The sequence below is a fragment of the Trachemys scripta genome, chromosome 10 (assembly GCF_013100865.1).
Source record: "Trachemys scripta elegans isolate TJP31775 chromosome 10, CAS_Tse_1.0, whole genome shotgun sequence".
Taxonomy (NCBI): domain Eukaryota; kingdom Metazoa; phylum Chordata; order Testudines; family Emydidae; genus Trachemys; species Trachemys scripta.
Genome location: NC_048307.1, coordinates 85537327 through 85555803, shown reverse-complemented (window position 1 = coordinate 85555803; position 18477 = coordinate 85537327). Strand labels below are relative to the sequence as shown.

General features: G+C 44.5%; 1 protein-coding gene across 4 annotated transcripts in view; it reads right to left on the bottom strand.

The window, feature by feature from the left end:
- The window catches only part of TP53BP1 (tumor protein p53 binding protein 1), a 70317-nt gene that overhangs the window by 22047 nt on the left and 29793 nt on the right, over nucleotides 1-18477 (bottom strand). For all 4 annotated transcript variants that reach the window (XM_034783554.1, XM_034783552.1, XM_034783553.1 and 1 more), the window contains 6 exons: nucleotides 15918-16037; nucleotides 15036-15272; nucleotides 14369-14426; nucleotides 13326-13418; nucleotides 11306-11816; nucleotides 5799-5951 (listed from right to left, as the gene is read on the bottom strand). In XM_034783554.1, coding sequence (XP_034639445.1) covers nucleotides 5799-5951; nucleotides 11306-11816; nucleotides 13326-13418; nucleotides 14369-14426; nucleotides 15036-15272; nucleotides 15918-16037 — 1172 coding nt within the window. The remainder of the gene's footprint in view (nucleotides 1-5798; nucleotides 5952-11305; nucleotides 11817-13325; nucleotides 13419-14368; nucleotides 14427-15035; nucleotides 15273-15917; nucleotides 16038-18477) is intronic.

The following is an 18477-nucleotide window of genomic DNA, read 5'->3' as shown; positions in this document are numbered from 1 at the left end:
CGATCGTGCACACAGCGCGCGCACCTAATTGGTGAGCATTGTAGCTCTGTCTGATTTAGCAAGCATTCGAAGAAGAATGACCAGGCATCAGCTTTTCAAATGTCTGCAATGGTCATGTTCTAAAGCAGGGCAACAGATGTGGATTGTGCCTAGTGGAATGGGCAGTCTCACAGAAGACACTCCTCCTCCATCAGATTCAGGAGTAGATTTGATGGTTATTAGCATATATGTTAATTAGTATATTAATTTGGGGGGAGGCAAGTGACAACTCCCTACCTGGTCGGACAGATCAGTGGTCTCCAAAGTGGGGTGCGCACTCGCCAGGGGTGTGTGCAAGAGGATCCTTCAGGGTGCACGGCAGGAGGCGTGCCACCAGAGGAGCACCGCTTCCCTTCCCCTCCCTCGGCAGTTCGGCCGGGAGTCCAAGCAGCTTTTTTGGGGGAGGGTGGGAGGGGGGAGCTTCGACAGTTTGGCCGGGAGCAGGGGGTGCGTGCTCAAAAATTTTTTACTGATGGGGTGCACGATCAAAAAAAGTTTGGAGACCACTGGGATAGATTCCGAAGAGGGGTAACTGATCCCAGCCCTCACTATGGCCAGTAGGAGGAGTCAACAGGTGGTAATAGGAGTCTGAGTGACTGACTCAAGTGAGGTGGTGGCTGGTCCCAGCACTGTGGGGTTCTCCTGGGAAATGGATAAGGGGGGGTACAGGAATAGTTCTTCCGATGGGTCTGAATCTCCCGAGGAGGAAAAAGCCGACTTGGGTTCCAGTGTTAGTGCTGTTGGAGAGGTGTAAACTCTGTGTGTGTGCGCGCTCCGTCCTTCAGGGAAGGTCTCTTGCAGGAGATATAAGCTCCCTAGAAATGGAGGGTCCTGATGGAGGGTAGATTCTGGAAGTGACCTCGAGAGATCATCTAGTCCATTCCCCAACACTCATGGCAGGACTAAGTATTATCTAGACCATCCCTGACAGGTGTTTGTCTAACCTGCTCTTAAAAATCTCCAATGATGGAGATTCCACAATCTCCCAAGGCAATTTATTCCAGTGCTTAACCACCTTGACAGTTAGGAAGTTTTTCCTAATGTCCAACCTAAATGGCCCTTGCTGCAATATAAGCCCATTGCTTCTTGTCCTATCTTCAGAGAACATAAGAATAAAAGAATAGCCCTACTGGGTCAGACCAAAGGTCCATCTAGCCCAATATCCTGTCTTCCAACAGTGGCCAGTGCCAGGTGCCCCAGAGGAAATGAACAGAACAGGTAACCCATCTCATCGCTCATGGGCCTGCTAAACCCAGGGTTGTGAGTTCAATCCTTGAGGGGGCCACTTAGGGATCTGGGGCAAAATCAGTACTTGGTCCTGCTAGTGAAGGAAGGGGGCTGGACTCGATGACTTTTCAAGATCCCTTCCAGTTCTAGGAGACCGGGTTCAAAAAAAAATTAAAATAAAAAAAAAAATTAATGGAGATATCCTATTATAGCCTTGGCCTTCACAACATCCTTTGGCAAGGAGTTCCACAGGTTGATTGTGCATGGTGTGAAAAAATACTTCCTTTTATTTGTTTTAAATCTGCTGCCTATTAATTTCATTTGGTGACCCCTAGTTCTTGTGTTATGAGAAGTAGTAAACACTTCTTTATCTACTTTCTCTACACCAGTCACGATTTTATAGACCTCAATCATCTCCCCTTAGCCATCTCTTTTCTAAGATGAAAAGTCCCAGTCTTATTACTCTCTCCTCATACAGAAGCCGTTCCATACCCCCTAATCATTTTTGTTGCCCTTTTCCAATTCCAATATATCTTTTTTTGATATGGGGCGACCACATCTGCACACAGTATTCAAGATGTGGGTATACCATGGATTTATCTAGAGGAAACATGATATTTTCTGTCCTATTATCTATCCCTTTCTTAATTATTCCCAGCATTCTGTTTGCTTTTTTGACCGCCGCTGCACATTGAGTAGATGTTTTCAGAGAACTATCCACAATGATTCCAAGATCTCTTTCTTGAGTGGTAACAACTAATTTAGACCCCATCATTTTATATGTATAGTTGGAATTATGCTTTCCAATGTGCATTACTTTGCATTTATCAACATCACATTTAATCTGCCATTTTGTTGACCAGTCACTCAGTTTTGAGAGATCCTGGGTCTTAACTATCTTTAGTAATTTTGTATCATCTGCACATTTTGCCACCTCACTGTTTACCCCCTTTTCCAGATCATTTATGAATGTTGAATAGGACTGGTCCCAGAACAGACCCCTGGGGGACACCACTATTTACCTCTCTCCACTCTGAAAACTGACTATTTATACCTACCCTTTGTTTCCTATCTTTTAACCAGTTACCAATCCATGAGAGGACCTTCCCTCTTATCCCGTGGCAGCTTACTTTGCATAAGAGTCTTTGGTGAGGGACTTTGTCAAAGGCTTTCTGAAAATCTAAGTGCACTATATCCACTGGATCCCCTTGGTCCACATACTCGTTGACCCCCTCAAAGAATTCTAGTAGATTGGTGAGGCATGATTTCCCTTTACAAAAACCATGTTGACTTTTCCTCAACAAATTATGTTAATCTATGTGTCTGACAATAGTCTTCTTTATTATAGTTTCAACCAGTTTGCCCGGAACTGAAGTCAGGCTTACAGGCCTGTAATTGCTGGGATCACCTCTGGAGCCCTTCTTAAAAATTGGCGTCACATTAGCTATCTTCCAGTCATCTGGTAGAGAAGCTGATTTAATTGACAGGTTACCGACTACAGTTAGTACTGCAATTTTACATTTGAATTCCTTCAGAACTCTTGGGTGAATACCATCAGGTCCTGTAACTTATTGCTGTTTAATTTATCAATTTGTTCCCAAACCACCTCTAATGATACCTCAATTTGGGACAGTTCCTCAGATCTGTCACCTAAAAAGAATGGCTCAGGTTTGGGAATCTCCCTCACATCCTCAGCTGTGAAGATCAATGCAAAGAATTCATTTAGTTTCTCCGCAATGGGCTTATCGTCCTTGAGTGCTCCTTTAGCATCTCAATTGTCCAGTAGCCCCACTGGTTGATTATCAGGCTTCCTGCTTCTGATGAACTTAACAAAAAATTGCTATTACTTTTTGAGTCTTTGGCTAACTTTCTCAAATTCTTTTTTGGCCTTCCTAATTGTATTTTTACATTTCATTTGCCAGAATTTATGCTCCTTTCTATTTTCCTCACTAGGATTTAACTTCCACTTTTTAAAGGATGCCTTTTTGCCTCTCACTGCTTCTTTTACTTTGTTGTTTAACCATTTAAGTTGAGCCTCTATTATGGTGTCTTTACAAAGTTTCCATGCAGCTTGCAGAGATTTCACTTTTGGCACTGTATCCTTTAATTTCTGTTTAACTAACCTCCTAATTTTTGTGTAGTTCCCCTTTCTGAAATTAAATGCTACAGTGTTGGGCCGCTGTGGTGTTTTTCCTGCCACAGAGATATTACATTTAATTATATTATGGTCGCTATTACCAAGAGGTCCAGCTATATTCACCTTTTGGACCAGATCCTGTGCTCCAATTAGGACTAAATTAAGAATTGCCTCTCCTCTGGTGGGTTCCAGGACCAGCTGCTCCTGGAAGTAGTCATTTAAGGTGTCAAGAAACTTTATCCCTGCATCCCGTCCTGAGATGACATGTACACAGTCAATATGGGGATAAATGAAATCCCCCCATTATCATTATTACTGAGTTTTTTATTGTAATAGCCTCTCTAATCTCTCTGAGCATTTCACAGTACTTTGCATTTGTCCTTATTGAATTTCATATTTACTTCAGACCATTTCTCCAGTTTGTCCAGATAATTTTGAATTTTAATCCTATCCTCCAAAGCAATTACAACCCCTCCCTGCTTGGTATCACCCACAAACTTTATAAGCGTACTCTCTATGCCATCACCTAAATAACTGATGAAGATATTGAACAGAACCAGACTCAGAACTGATCCCTGTGGGACTCCACTCGATATACCCTTCCAGCTTGACTGCAAACCACTGATAACTACTCTCTGGGAATGGTTTTCCAACCAGTTATGCACCCATCATGCAGACAGTTAGTGCACGGTACACTGGATCACTGCAGATTTCACACCCCAGCTTACCATGCATTAACTCACCATTTAGACATGTCCTAATTTTCAGTCAGTCACTTTCCAAACCACCGTTCTTCAGACGGGCCGAAGGTTCCTCATTCTCAGCAACAGCAGAGTCCCAGGGATGGTTGCAATTTAAATCTAACCTGCCAGTTGTCTGCATACCAAAAAGGCACACTATTTCTTAATGCAGGTGTATGTTCACACAGCAGTAGTAGTAATTAATCTCTCATTTATATAGGACCATATATCTGTATAAAGGCTCAACTTATTTTGTAAGATATAAGAACATGGATCTCAGCCTGAAAGCATAAGATGTTTTAATGCCCCAAACTACGTTCCCTCTAAGGTGCGCGCCTACGCAGGAGGCCACCAAGGGCCGCACAGGGGTGTGCCCTGCACTCAGGGGCATAGGGGAACGTAGGGGGTGGTGATGGGGGAGCTTGGGGCGTGCAGGGCTGCAGTCCCAGGGCTGCTGCAGCCAGGGAGAGAGACGCTCTCCCCCAGCTCAGGTGCTGCTGCGGGAAGAAAGGGCTGGAGGGAGTCCTCTCTCCCTGCCGCAGCCCTGGGCAGCCTGCACCCCAGGCCCACATCCCCGGGCCTACCACAGAGCCTGCACCCCAACCCTCTACCCCAGTCCGGAGCCCCTTCCCACACCCTGAACCCTTCATCCCCAGCCCCACCCCACAGCCCACACCCCCCATGCCCAAGTCCTGAGTCCCCTCCCACACTCCAAACTCCTTGGCCCCATCCCTGCCACACATCACCTCCATATTGGTGCACATAACAAAATTCATTCCGCACATGGATGGGAAAAATTAGAGAGAACATTGAAGGGAATGTTTTTGAGACTCTTCTGATAGGCAAAGTATTCAAGGCGGTTTCTACTGATTCCTTGGTCTCCCAGAAGGAGAGTTAGCTCAAAAATGAATATAATGCAGCACTAAGTTACACAGTTTTGTTAAATCACTAAAGATTGTTGTTCCCTGTTGGAATTTTTACCCCTCTGAAACTCTCAATGTTATGAAGGCCAAAACTACAACTGGGTTCAAAAAATAATTACGTATGTTCCTGCAGGATAGGTCCCGGAATGGCTATTAGCCAAGATGATCAGGGATGTAACCCCATGCTCTGGGTGTCCCTAGTCTGACTGCAAGAAGCTGGGATTAGATGACAAGGGATGGATTACTCGATAATTGCCCTGTTCTGTTCATTCCCTCTGGGGCACCTAGTATTGGTGACTGTTGGAAGACAGAATACTAGGCTAAATGGACCATTGGTCTGACCCAGTATGGCTGTTCTTAAACCATCTTTTTCTGCAGAAGGCAAGTGAGGCACCTTCCATCACCTCACACCTGTCCATTACCGGCCTAGTCAAAGGAAGGAGAGAAATAGCAGATATTACTTCAGCGTAGTGTAATATGGTCACCACACAAGAAACGTGGCATCAACACAAGGAAGCAGCTTTTCATTTAAACACGGTGTGATTCTTAATGAAAGATATTCAATCTGATAGGGGTGAGCAAAGATCAGTGCCAGAGCATGGGAGCCTGTTAAGTTAACTCTGCTGTTTCCTGTGGCCACATAAATATCAGCAGCCAAGGTCCCTGCTCATTTGGATTTAATCTGTCCTCCTGCAAACAGATCACTACTTTCACCCCTGAAATTGGATTTACCTCAGTCACCTTCCGCTCTACCTCAGCACCATCTACATAGTAAACATCTGTGATGATACGTGTGACAACTGTGCGCACTTCACGGATGGTTCGCATGTGGCGATGCTGGACGCGGCCTCGGGGTGGCTGGGGCAGGTTAAACTCCTCCTCTCCCTGCAACGACAAAATGAACTAATAAATATGAAAGCAAGCCACCCCACTGCACAAACATTTTTGTTGTGCAATTCTGTGAACACCATGGTACCAGGAAACAACATTCAACAAGTTGTTTTAACACCAGACTCTGATCAAATGGAGAATTTGTGCCACGATTCCACACACAGGCTTCTCCACAACATTCTTGATTCTGGGCTGCCTCAGGATTGTTGTGCAGAAGCCTTCATAAGTTGTTCAAGGTAACAGAAGCCCAATTCAGCCTGTTACATAATACTCGCAGCTGGAAGCCCGTGCTGTTGCACAAGTAAGGCAGTTGGGTCAAGTAATCCACTATCCATGCAGTGTCCCTCATTTCACATATAAAAGTGCAAAGAATGCCCATTCACATAAATGGGGGGAGGGATAGCTCAGTGGTTTGAGCATTGGCCTGCTAAACCCAGGGTTGTGAGTTCAAGCCTTGAGGGGGCCACTTGGGGATCTGGGGCAAAATCAGTACTTGGTCCTGCTTGTGAAGGCAGGGGGCTGGACTTGATGACCTTTCAGGGTCCCTTCCAGTTCTAGGAGATGGGATATCTCCATTAATTTATTTTATTTTAAATATGTTGAGGGAAACAACATTAAATACTTCAACGCTTTGGTTGACAGTTTGGCATAATCAGGTCTCAGACATAACCAAAAGTCCGTCAGACTGTACTGATTTTGAAATTTGATTTTTCAGAGGTGTCACACGGAAGATCCACAAGGCTATTTTCTTCAGATGAAATTAAACTTTTGGTGGTGTTAACATCTAACATTGAATGGATCCCTGATCCAATTGTTACCAAAAATCGGGAAGAGGAAAATAATCCCTGAAGTTGTTCTTCAAAGCCTGCAAATGTTCAATGAGAACGTTTTGTATTTCATCACAGATTTTCTTCTGACATTTCAAGAAAATCGTTCAGCATTGAAAATGATTCATACACACAGTTCTGAAGACAATTTGACCATAAAGTCCAATTTTTTAATCAGCACTTCTGTTTTGTCTTCAACTTTAAATACAGGTTACAGCTACCCCTGGTAGGCTCAAATTTAGTCCATTCAAATAGGTGAAAGTACGCTACCATAGCTAACCACGAAAAAAAATCATTGAAATGCTCACTCAGTTAAAAGGTCTATGAAAAAATATTCATATATTTCATCACGCAACTCAAACAAGCGGTTGAGTACTTTCCCACGAGCCAACCAACGCACTTCTGAATGTAAAAAGCGGTTTATGATCACTACCCATGTCATCGCAAAGGGCATTAAAGATGCAGGAATTTAGTGGATGACCTTTAATAAAGTTGACCACTTTCACCACCTCATCCAGCGTTGTCTTCAGTTTTCCTGCCATTTTTCTGACAGCTAATGATTTTCGAGTATACAGTAATGATTCCATGTAACTATAGGTATGAGAGCCTTAACACGTGCAACGAGTCCACTGTACTTTCCTGACATTGCATGAGACTCATCAGTACGGATTCCTACCCATTTTGACCATTTGATTTCATTTGTTATTATGAAATCATCCAGACCATTAAACACAGCTTCAGAGGTAGTATGTGTTGGTAAATCTGTGTTAATTTTACTGTCAAATTTGTATCAAATGAATGCCAGCAAATTAGCATTGCCAGAAACATCTGTACTTTCATCCAGTTGCAGTGAATAGTATTGACTTTTCCATACTCTTGTAATTAACTGCTCTTTAATATTCAGACATATCTTCTATTCCACAGGTGACAGTGTTGTTGGATAGTGAGATCAAATTTAAATCTTTTGCAGCTTGATCCCCAGCATTGCACTGGTCATTGCTTTTGCAGCAGACAGAATTGGTTCCTGTGCAATAGTGTGAGGTTTACCTGCCTTTGCTATTAGTAGGGATACTTAAAAAGACTGTTTGCTTCTTATCATCAATTTCTGGCTTGCACATAGTTTTCGCTGCTTGTTTTGGAAAAATTCGAAAGATTGGTTCATGTGTTGCTTATATTTAGTTTCTAGATGCTGGCAAAATTTGGCTGGTTTCATGCATTCGTTTGATAATAATTCATAGCAGAGAACACATTGTGCTTTGTCAGTCTTCAGAATCTGCACTTGTAAATCCAAAAATAAGTATTCGTCACAGTACTTACGTATTTTGCATTTTAGTTCATGTTTGAATAGTTTCACTCTAGCATGATGCACCTTCACTTGAGTCACCATTATTTTTACGTTTTAACCAGCGAACCATAATTAATTATTGGCACGTATAATAATGCCAAAAAGTGTATAAAAACAGAAAACACATGTATATTACGACACCACAAAGCAAGGGTAAGAACATGAACTTCAACGCCCAGGTGCTGGCTTCTAATTTTCCCCAGGAGCGCTCAACCCCAACTCAGCCCCAGGGCCCCACCCCCACTCCACCCCATCCCCCAGGGCCCCACCCCCATCCGACCTCTTTCTGCCTCTTACTCCAAGCGTTCCCCATCCCCGCTCCTCTCCCTCCCTCCCAGCGCCTCCTGTTGATCAGCAGGGCTGGTGGCCCTGGACATGACTCGCGGACCCCCTGGAGTACCCTCGCAGACCCCAGTTCGAGAAACACTGGTCTAGGACACTTGGCAAGTCATAGATACATGCCTTACTTTAGCTGAAAGCCTGTGGTGTCACACTGGTGTAATCTGTAAAATCAAAATGGCTGAAAACTTAAAAACGGAACGGTCACAAAGTGAATCCCAGTGCTGATTGAACCTAGTGACATTCTGAACAAAAAGAACTCTCAGCCATGCTCCTAGCAGTTTCCTTTGTTTCACACTGAATCACTCATTCTACAGTTCAGAGTGACCCACAGAAGGACAACCCTGAAATCTTATTATATAGTGTAAGTCAGCAAAGTTGAAGACAAATATTGGTATTAACTAGCCTGCTTAAATTAAAAGAACTGAGGTAAGGGGTCTTCAAGCACCCTGGTAAAGTCACAAGTTGGCACGGCACAGGCTGAAAGATTCTAGAAACGGGAAGAAGTTAAAATCACCAATATGTTTATTGGTTAAAGTTGGGAATGAAGTTGCCTTCCGTTTCTGGACATTGTTTATTGGGGGTGTGGGTGGGGGGGAAATCACTGAAGGGCACAGCAGTTTGCAGGGACTGGAAGAAGCGAGCTTCACCATCATCACTGCTGCTGCCCACACCACTTGCTGACAGAGTTGGATTAACTGATTTTTCAGTAAAATCAGAACAAATTCAGCTTCAGAAAAGAAAGTGAGCATCTTCCCTCCCCTCCACCTTTATCCCTGTGGCTAGGGCACTTGCCTGGGATGTGGGAGACCCAGGTCTGAATCCCCATTCTGGAGCAGGGACTTGAACTCAGATCTTCTCCCTCCCAGGTGAGCATCCTAATAGCCAAGCTGTCGCCTATTCGGAGATGGGTTGCTCTCAATTGCTCCTGTTGAAACTTTTCCACTTTGTATAAATACTTAAATATTCATGGGACCAAAGAGATAGAGAATGATGGGTGATTAAGGCATTCACCTGGGAGGTAGGAGATGTGGGTTCAACTCTTCTTTGCCTGATTCAAAGGAGGGATCTGACCTCATCTCCTACCCCCACGGTGAGTGCCTTAAATCATCGGATCCTGAAAGATGTCCTGACCACACCAAGTCAGAAAGGGGAAAACCTACATGACACTAACAGCTTCAGCTACCTTCTTAATAAGACATCTAGGATGCAAATCAGAGTTTCCTGCTGTGGCCCACTCAGTCACATCATCTCCCCATTCCACTTCATTTCTCTTCTCTCTTTCTATCTTACACGGTCAAGACAAGTATACTCTTGCAACACTGCTGCAAGCTGCATGACCAGAAAGGCAAGCTAAAAAGCAATGCCTTAAACAGCTTGATGCTGGTAAAAGTTTGCCCAGTCTTGGAAAGGTGGATACAACTGTGTGACAAGTCTATACTTTCCCAGCAGTTTGACTGTGACAGCAGAAGAAAGCATCAGATAGAAGTGCTCTCTTTGCTAATCTTTCCCTTTTGTGTGAGTTTGTCTTGTTTCATTTTACAAAGAAATAGGATCAGACTTCAACAGCAACAAGACCTCAAGACCATCCAAATGAACTTTTTCTTTTCCTCCAAACAGTCAATTGTTAAAGTGAAAGCCCTACATAATTCTTTATGTTTCAATAGCTTTAGCTGTTTTCCTTCTTCTGTGTGTTTAATAAAAAGGTTTTTAATGGCAATTGTTATGAGAGGAAACCAATGATAACTTGATACAAAATCCCAAACCACAAAACTGTAATGTTAAAGTAAGATTTAACATCTTAATACTTGTTGGACATGAGATGCCCCCTTATCAAAATATTACCAACCAGTGCTCTGAAAACAGAGCAGAATATGTAAAAAGCCTTAGGAAACAGGAGCTCTCTTCCCATAGTGTTTCCAGTCCAATACACCCCTTGCCCCTTGGACAAGAAGCTAGTGATTAAACGGGAACATCCAGATCATATTCAGCTTCTCCTTGAAGTAGTCCAATGGCAAGGGTGCCACAGAACTGGAGAAATGGAAGGAGCCAAAGCTGGATGTGATGGAACCTATGAAAATACCCAATTGAGTCAATTCACTCTGCATAAGTTTATCAAGGAATCTTCTTGCCTAATAGTCATATCCAGGGCCCTGTGTCTCCTTCTGATTTGGAGTTTGCCAGAGAATCCACCAATTGCTTTCATTTAAAACCACCACATATTTTCTAGCGCTTATGGTTGTGAAGAAACCTTCAGAATGTGAACCCAATGCAGTGGTCTTCTCAAGTCTGCACACTTCTTTACAAGAGTTCTGAGGCTTTGGTCAGTCCATTCCACTCCTCTCACTGGGTTCATCTCAGGAGGAAAATTTAATAGAACACCATTTTAAAAGCTATTTCTTTCCAGGAACACGCTTATCCATGGCTATTGGATGAAGTCAGAGTGATAAGGGCTGGCTGCATGCAGAAGACTAAGAGTTCAAACCCCTTCCCTCAAGAAGTTACTTCCAGCCCTGCCCAGCAGAGCGAGGGAAAGAGGAAATGTATTACCTTACCTGTATTCTGGGTACAAAAAAGCAACAGTCACCTGCCATACACCTCCCCAGGTGACAGATGCCCAACATTCCACTACACAGCTCTCCCCACCCACTGAGACTACTTCTCCACTGCAGTTTTGGTACATTCAAAATTTAGGGCTGAGGATGCAAAGTAAAACCACCATAAGGAACTGTACTGACTGGAGTATTATTTTCATATCTAATGCAGTAAAGACTTCAATTTCAGAACCTAGGGGCTGAAACTACATAAAAGCAACCCGAGCTCTTGCTCATTCTCACCTGGCTGGGCAGAGACTCAGTGTCATCTCCAGGGGCATTCGCAAGCTTCTCTCCACTCTCCTCAGTTTGGACCTTGGCATCTTGTTGGCCAGGTCTTTGCCCAGCCATACTTGTTCCCACTTCTACCTGACTGCTCACTCCTGTCATGGTCTGTGTTGCTGCTGACACAGCTGCTGGGGCCAAAACAGAACCTTCTGTAGTTTGGACCTCTTTGTTACTGGTGCCAGCCCACAACTGCTGGCCTTTATCCCTCTCATGGGTTGCCAGTGCCTTACTCAGCTTCTCCTGTGTGCTCTTCCCTTCCTTTTCCAGATCCCTTTCAATATCAACTTCCATAGCCTCTCCCTCTTTTGCATGGGATGGCTGATGTTTGGAGTCCTGCTCTGCAGGCTGAGAAACTTTAATTTCCCCACAAGGGATGTGCTTCTGACGTTGTTGCCAAGCTTCAGGATTGTCATGCAGCTCCTCCTCCTCCTCCTCCTGTGTGCTTGGGAAACTGAACAGATTCCCCCTGCAAACCAATCACATGCAGATCAATATTAAGATGATGTTCAAAGCAATAGGTGCCCAAGCACCCACCACACGCAAGCAGGACTCCCCATGGCTTTTTATAGGATGTTCATTTAATAATCTGTTGGGAGTGCATAAGAATCACTTAGTTTTATGCACTGGGAACAGATTAACTGGTGACTCTACTACAACCTTCCAGTAGCTAAACACAGCAGTGTTCCTATAAGTGCCAATGTTCCTTTGAAATGTCAGCACCTCCAAAGTGACCCAACCAGTGGCAAAGATGACACTTAGCACAAACTAAAGCATTAACTAAAGTGTGTTTTGCTCCAGGTATCCGATACCAATTAGACACAGCCCTACTGGTAGTTATCCCATCTTCAGGAACCATCACACTTTACTGTACCATTCCTTTGGTGTTACGGTGGCTAATGACAATGAGAAATGTAACTGGGAGATGGTGTAGAGGAGCAAACACTAATGTTTTCTAAAGTTTTGACTAGACTTTATCTACCTTTTGCTGACTGGCCATTTGCGCCAACCTACTCCCACACTGATTCTCAGTCTCTTCACCTCAGCCCCACTCTACAGATACCCCTCATGCATTCCTTCTCTCCCTCTTTTCTCCTGCTCTAACCCGGTCACCTCATTCCCTTTCCTTGTATTTCCATTTGGCTAAACCCCCACCAAAAGAGGGGGGAGGGAAGAGATAGTGAAACAAGCATGGCATTTGCTAGTATCTCTTATCCATTTCCCCTACCTTTTGTCTGTCTTGTCTAGACAGACAATCTTCTCAGGGCAGGGACTACCTCCTGCTCTGTGTTTGTATAGCGTCTAGTACTATGGGGCCTCAATCCTGGTAAGTCCATAGGCACTACCATAACAAACATGATTAGTAATACTGTACACAATGTATGTATGTTAATCTGCTGTATGTGAGAGCCCATACCCCTGTAATCTTACTCCCCAATCAACAGATGTCAAGCAAGATGCAAGAGTGAAAAGCTTCTGAATGCTAGTGGCTTACATAGTTATACTGCATTGTCTTCTAACAGCTACCAGTAAGCACCTCTATATAACCCTTTCATTTTAATTTGGTGATAGCCAGCTGCATTGTAAGGAAAAAAATGACTTGGAAAGAACAAGAAACAATAGCTGATATGGTAACAAATAAGACCATGCCATTTTTGGCAGGATAAGCAACGGGCAAGGAGGCAATAGCCCTTGTATGGGCAGCTTCTGAACGACCCCACCTACAACACTGTCTTCGGCTCTGGGCATCTCAGCCAGCTGCAACAGCAGCACTCCTCAGGTCAAACTTCAAAGCTAGAGAGCACAGCTTGATTATTACATGATACACACCTACCAGTCATATTATTGATTACATGCACACAGTGCCCCCCATCTTTCTCTAGAGGTCACCCCAGAATCAGTACACAGCACAGGGCTCCTAAACGGACATGGGACCCCACTACAGGGCCAAACAAAAATAAAATGCAAAGCTCTGTACCTAAATGGAGAAGCAGGAAGATCATGACCTCTGGCCTCATCCTCTCGTCGGACTTCACAGACACGACTAAACACAGACAGTGTCTTCTGTGAGCTAGTTTTACAGATTAAAGAAACAGGTCACAATCACAGGAACTAGGAAAGTACTGTCATTGGAAAGGAGAAATGTCTAAAATCACTAGAACCAACCAGAGACTGGCCTTTAGGCTGATTAATTTGTTGTGCCATAAATCAGCAAAGCAGTTGGAGTTGGTCAGAGCTCTCCAGGGTCAAGAGACAACTCACAATAGTAAAAAGTTGTTTCCTACTTCCTTTGTCTCAGGCCCCTTCTTGCCAACCAGGAGAAACTCAGTAGCTTGAGACAGTGCAGTAAGCATGATGTCAGCATTACACTGGCTTTCGAGAAATTACAGTATCACTGTCCAGTACTTCCTCGCTGCCACTAGGTGGTGATATTAGATAATTTGCACCTTACATTTTTAATATCCTCCTCTTCCCAGTGTGAGCTGATAACAGCTTTCATGACACAGCAAAAAATACCTGAGATGACAAGCTCGCATCACACTTGAGAGGTCAAACTCACCACACAGCTAGAAAGCTTCCCCACTCTCAGAAAAATGAGCGATGGCAATGCTCACACAAAGCATGCAATTCTGTGGCAAAGGTCTCTTAGTAGCACTTATTTCAGGATTTCCTCCCTGCTCCAAACTATCAGAATCTGTCACAACCAAATCCTGGTGGGCCACCATTTTAGCCCCTCCACTCTTGCCAGGGCCTCGTGGGGCCAAGGAAGGCAGGAAGTTAGCAGGAAGCCCACGGGCCAGAATAAAATGGCAGGTGGGGGCACCTGAACCAAGGCAAGAGCCCTGCACCAGAAGCTTCAGTGCAGGTGCCAAAGAGTTAAGGCAGAAGCAGTGGCTGAGCCAGCTCCATGCTGCTGGGTCTCATTTTCATTTATTTTTCCTGCTGTTGGTAGATTATCATTTCTCTCATTACCAAGAACTTTGCATTCAACTGCTTTGCTTGGCAACAAGCATCAGTTACCTGGCAACAGCCCCAGCAACAGCAGAGGATCCATTTTTCCTTTCACTGGCTGCAGGCTCTGAAAGAGATGGGGGAGGGGAGAAAGAATCCTGTTAGCATCACACCTGAACAGCCTCCCTGCGCCCATGAGCTCTGCAGTTAGAGGGGTTGAGCAACAGGAGAGAAGATAGCTATGAAACCATCCCATCCCCCCTTAACCAGCTTCTCACTGCAACCCCCAGCCTGTATGAATACTTAAGTATATTACATAGATTGAGCATAAGAGCAGCATTCAGATACTGAAGTTACACTTTTCTCAAGATAACCGACTGGGATCACATCTCCTAATTGCCCCCCAACTCTGTTGAAACACACAAATCTAGCTCCCTGCCCTAGGAACGTCTCTCTCCACCTGGAAGTGCCTCTGCTTCACTGCAATAGCAATGAGACACGAGCTCACCTCCCCCATCCAAGTGGGTCTCTACACCCCTCTCAGCTGCAAGACACACTATTTTCTTAGAAGTTACTGTGCAAGGGAACTAAAAAAAGGATTCCTGTGAGAGGCGGCCAGCAGCTCTCCAAATGAAGCTAATTCCAAGCCCTTGTCAAGTGACTGGCATTGGGTGGGGTATCCCAGGGTGAGGAGACAGTCAGAACCTACATATTCCCCAGTTTTCCATTCCCTTACTTTCCAGACTGAAGGGCAGACTCCCCTCACTCTCCTCGCTCACAGGGGTAGCAAGGCTCATTCGAAGACAGAGTTTTCCATCAGCCTCAAGAGCTGCACCAGAATCCCCCTTTTCACACTCTTCCAACGCATCTGCTGATGCCATAGCGCTCTCCACAGTGACATCATTGGTCCCAATACTGCCCTCTGCTGTGACATCGCTGGTTACTATGGTTCTATTTGGGCAGCTGCCATCCACTAAAATGAGGAAGGAAAGAAGGCACAAAATACAAAAGTGAAAATGGCCAGCGTAGTCTTTGCTGCATTGGGTTCAGCTCCCCGTGGGTGCCTAGGAGTGGTGCCAATTGTATGCTTCAGTGGCAAATAGCATAGCAGTGGACATTCCTATCAGGCTGCCCTTAAGAATGTCTCAGGGATTCAGTTCTGTAGTGGTGACAACAGCCTTAGTCAAAGGCCAACTAGTTCCATCATCCACTACAGACACCACTATAGAAGTCAACTGCTAAGTCAGACATCACTTATGATGCTGCCTGAAGAGGCAAAAACAGTATACATAGGAGATAATCTTGCCTTAGCAAAAGGGAAAGATTTGGACTAAGAGGGCCTTTTGAGTCCTATTGTCAGGAGCCTATGACACACCCACCTGTGGTACAATAGAGACTACATATAAAGGGGGAAATGTTTGGTTGGATGAGTGAGTGACCAGGGTCAGAGTACCAATGGGAAATTGTGACAGGTGAACATGCCCTGCTCACAGCACAGGGCCAGCCAATGCCAGCTCCTAAATTAGGTTTAAGGCTTTAATCAAGATCTGTATCAAGACTCAAGTCAGCTTCCAAATCTGCTCCAATTTCAAAACGAGGCCATTCTATTCAAACTCACCAATAGGAGTGCTGTGTCTTCTGGGTCCCATTTTAAGCTGCCCAATAAGAGACGGGGTCACACTGGTCAAGGGCTGAATGACATCACCTTCCTTTGGCAAAGTGAAATGAAACAGCGTTCCTTAAAGAGAGACGCAAAATTAGTGATCTGCAGGAGAGGTCTGTACCTGAATATATGTGGAGAGCACTGGAGATCACTAGGGATGGGGAAGAGTTCACCCTCCTTCTTGCAGTAAATAAGTTACTGATCTCAAACCGATCACTCCACTGAATAGCTTTTCTGAATCTAAGGTCTTCACAACTCATGTCTTTCTACCCTACAAATCTGTCATCCCAGAAAGAATTCCCCAGTGGGAGACTTGGGTCACTACCATAGCTTCATACATCTTCCTCCACACTCTAACAAAAGGAGAGATTAATTATGCAAATGTAGGTAGTGGTTTTGTAATGTGTAGAAAGGAATGTTATGTTCAAGGTATGCCCAGCACTAACAGATAAAAGGGTGGAAGAAGAGAGGGCAGGAATGCAGATTACGACTGAAGTGCATTGGAAGAGCTGTGTGGGAATGAAGGAGAAGCTTGAAATAATACTCTGAAGATAAAGCACTATTTTGAACAAGTGCAGAAAGCTTTACAAATCTTAAACTTACATAACAGCTGGCTGCCCTCTACAGAGGTCTAAACACATTTCTGAGAAGTGACAGCTTGGCCTTTAAAAGAGTTAGAGAGCACAGCCACAAAAGTTTCCCTGGATAGAGAAATCTGAGGGAAATAAACTGAGAAAAAAAAACATTGTTGAAAAATGACCAACTAATTTTATATTATTTAGGATTTTCAACTACAAGGCATAGCTTGCTAGGGATGGGGAAGTACCAGAAACAATGCATGTTTGATGGCAATTGAATAATTTAAGGCTGTCACGGCATAAGGGGTTGCTACCATAGAATCTGATGTCACTGTGTCGCAGAACAAATGGAGCCCTGATGACCTGGCTTTCAGGAGTGGAATGACATGATAATCCCCTGAACGGTAAGTCTCTTTTCTCAAATAAAAGAGATTTAGTTTTTTAAAAATAAATGTTTAAGTCACATTTAGATTCAGAAAAGCTATTCAAACCTTCTTGCAAACTGAACTGAGTGCAGCAAGGCTAATGAAGCATAAGAAATTCAAGAAAGTTATTGTTCCATTACTAAGAGTTCTTCATATTTGACTTTTATACTCAACAACTATAAAAAAGTTGTTAAAATGCTTTGAGAAGAATTAAGGATGGTTGATTAAGGCCTTGTCTACAAGACACATTGTGTCAGCAAAAGGCAGCTTTTGTCGATAAAACAATGGAGGTATACACACTACAATGCTCCTCCCAGCGACAAAACTCTCCTGCTTTGCCGACAAAATAAAACCAATTTAGATCGACAAAGCATCAGTGCAGACACTGCATCCATTACACTGCTGTAACATCCCACAATGCGGCACCGTGACTGCTCTGCTCACTGTTTTGAACTCCGCTACCCTGCACCCAGCTACACAAGTATGTACCCCTCCCCTTTCAAAGCCCCAGGAAGTTTTGAAACTGCTCAGCTTGGACAGTTCACATAGCTACCTCCCAGCAGCACACACACTCCTGCCTGTACTACAAGGGAGGGTGCATCTCCTGGGTCTATGGGGAAAGGAGGCTGTGGGAGAACTCTGAAGGAATCACGGAATCAAAACATTAACATGGAATCCTGCTCTCCCCTGCCCTAGGATCACAGCGGCAGGCAGGACGGACAGATTGCTGCAAGCGGGAGGGGACGGGGAAAGAGACCCCTGATGTGCTGTGCAGAGCCAGGGAGGGAGGTGGGGACTGATGTCAGGCTGCAGTCCCCGTTTCCTCCCCACCCCCCTTGGGCGCCGGGGTGGGAGGACAGGTGGACACCAGCTGTTTGTGCACCAGTTTCTGGCTCAGGATTGGTTGCTTCTGGCTGCTGTCTGAACTTAAAGAGAGCGTGCCACACTCTCCCGCAACACACACACTCTCCCACACACACTAACACAGGAAGTCCACAAAAGTGTGTTAGCGTTCAGCAATGTCAGTTGAGAATATTACCGAGTGCTACTTTAAAAAGTGACTTGCAATGTGTTACTTTTCAGACACACACAGCAATCATTACATGGTTCCTAGCATGGTGCAAAAAAACAATGCCAGGCTCGGCATACTACAACACCACACGTTACTGTGGTACAGTGTTAATATGCTCCTTGAAGGCATCCCCCAGCCAAACACCCATCCTTATAGCCTTGTGTTCATAATGCACAGCACAATATTGAACACAGTGCAGGATCCAGGCTTTCTGACAGATGGCTGGCTCGCAGGTTACCAGGGCAATTGAAAAGCAGTAGGCAACCTAGTAGGATGGCCATGGAATGATGGGATTGAGAAACCTTCATCACGTGATGCTGTACCTGCCCCCATAAGGCATTGCAACCCCTCAAAAGCACCCTGTGGGCAGTTGCACAGTGGGATAGCTAACCACGGTGCACTGCTCTCTGTGTTGATGCAAGAGCTGCTAGTGTGGATGT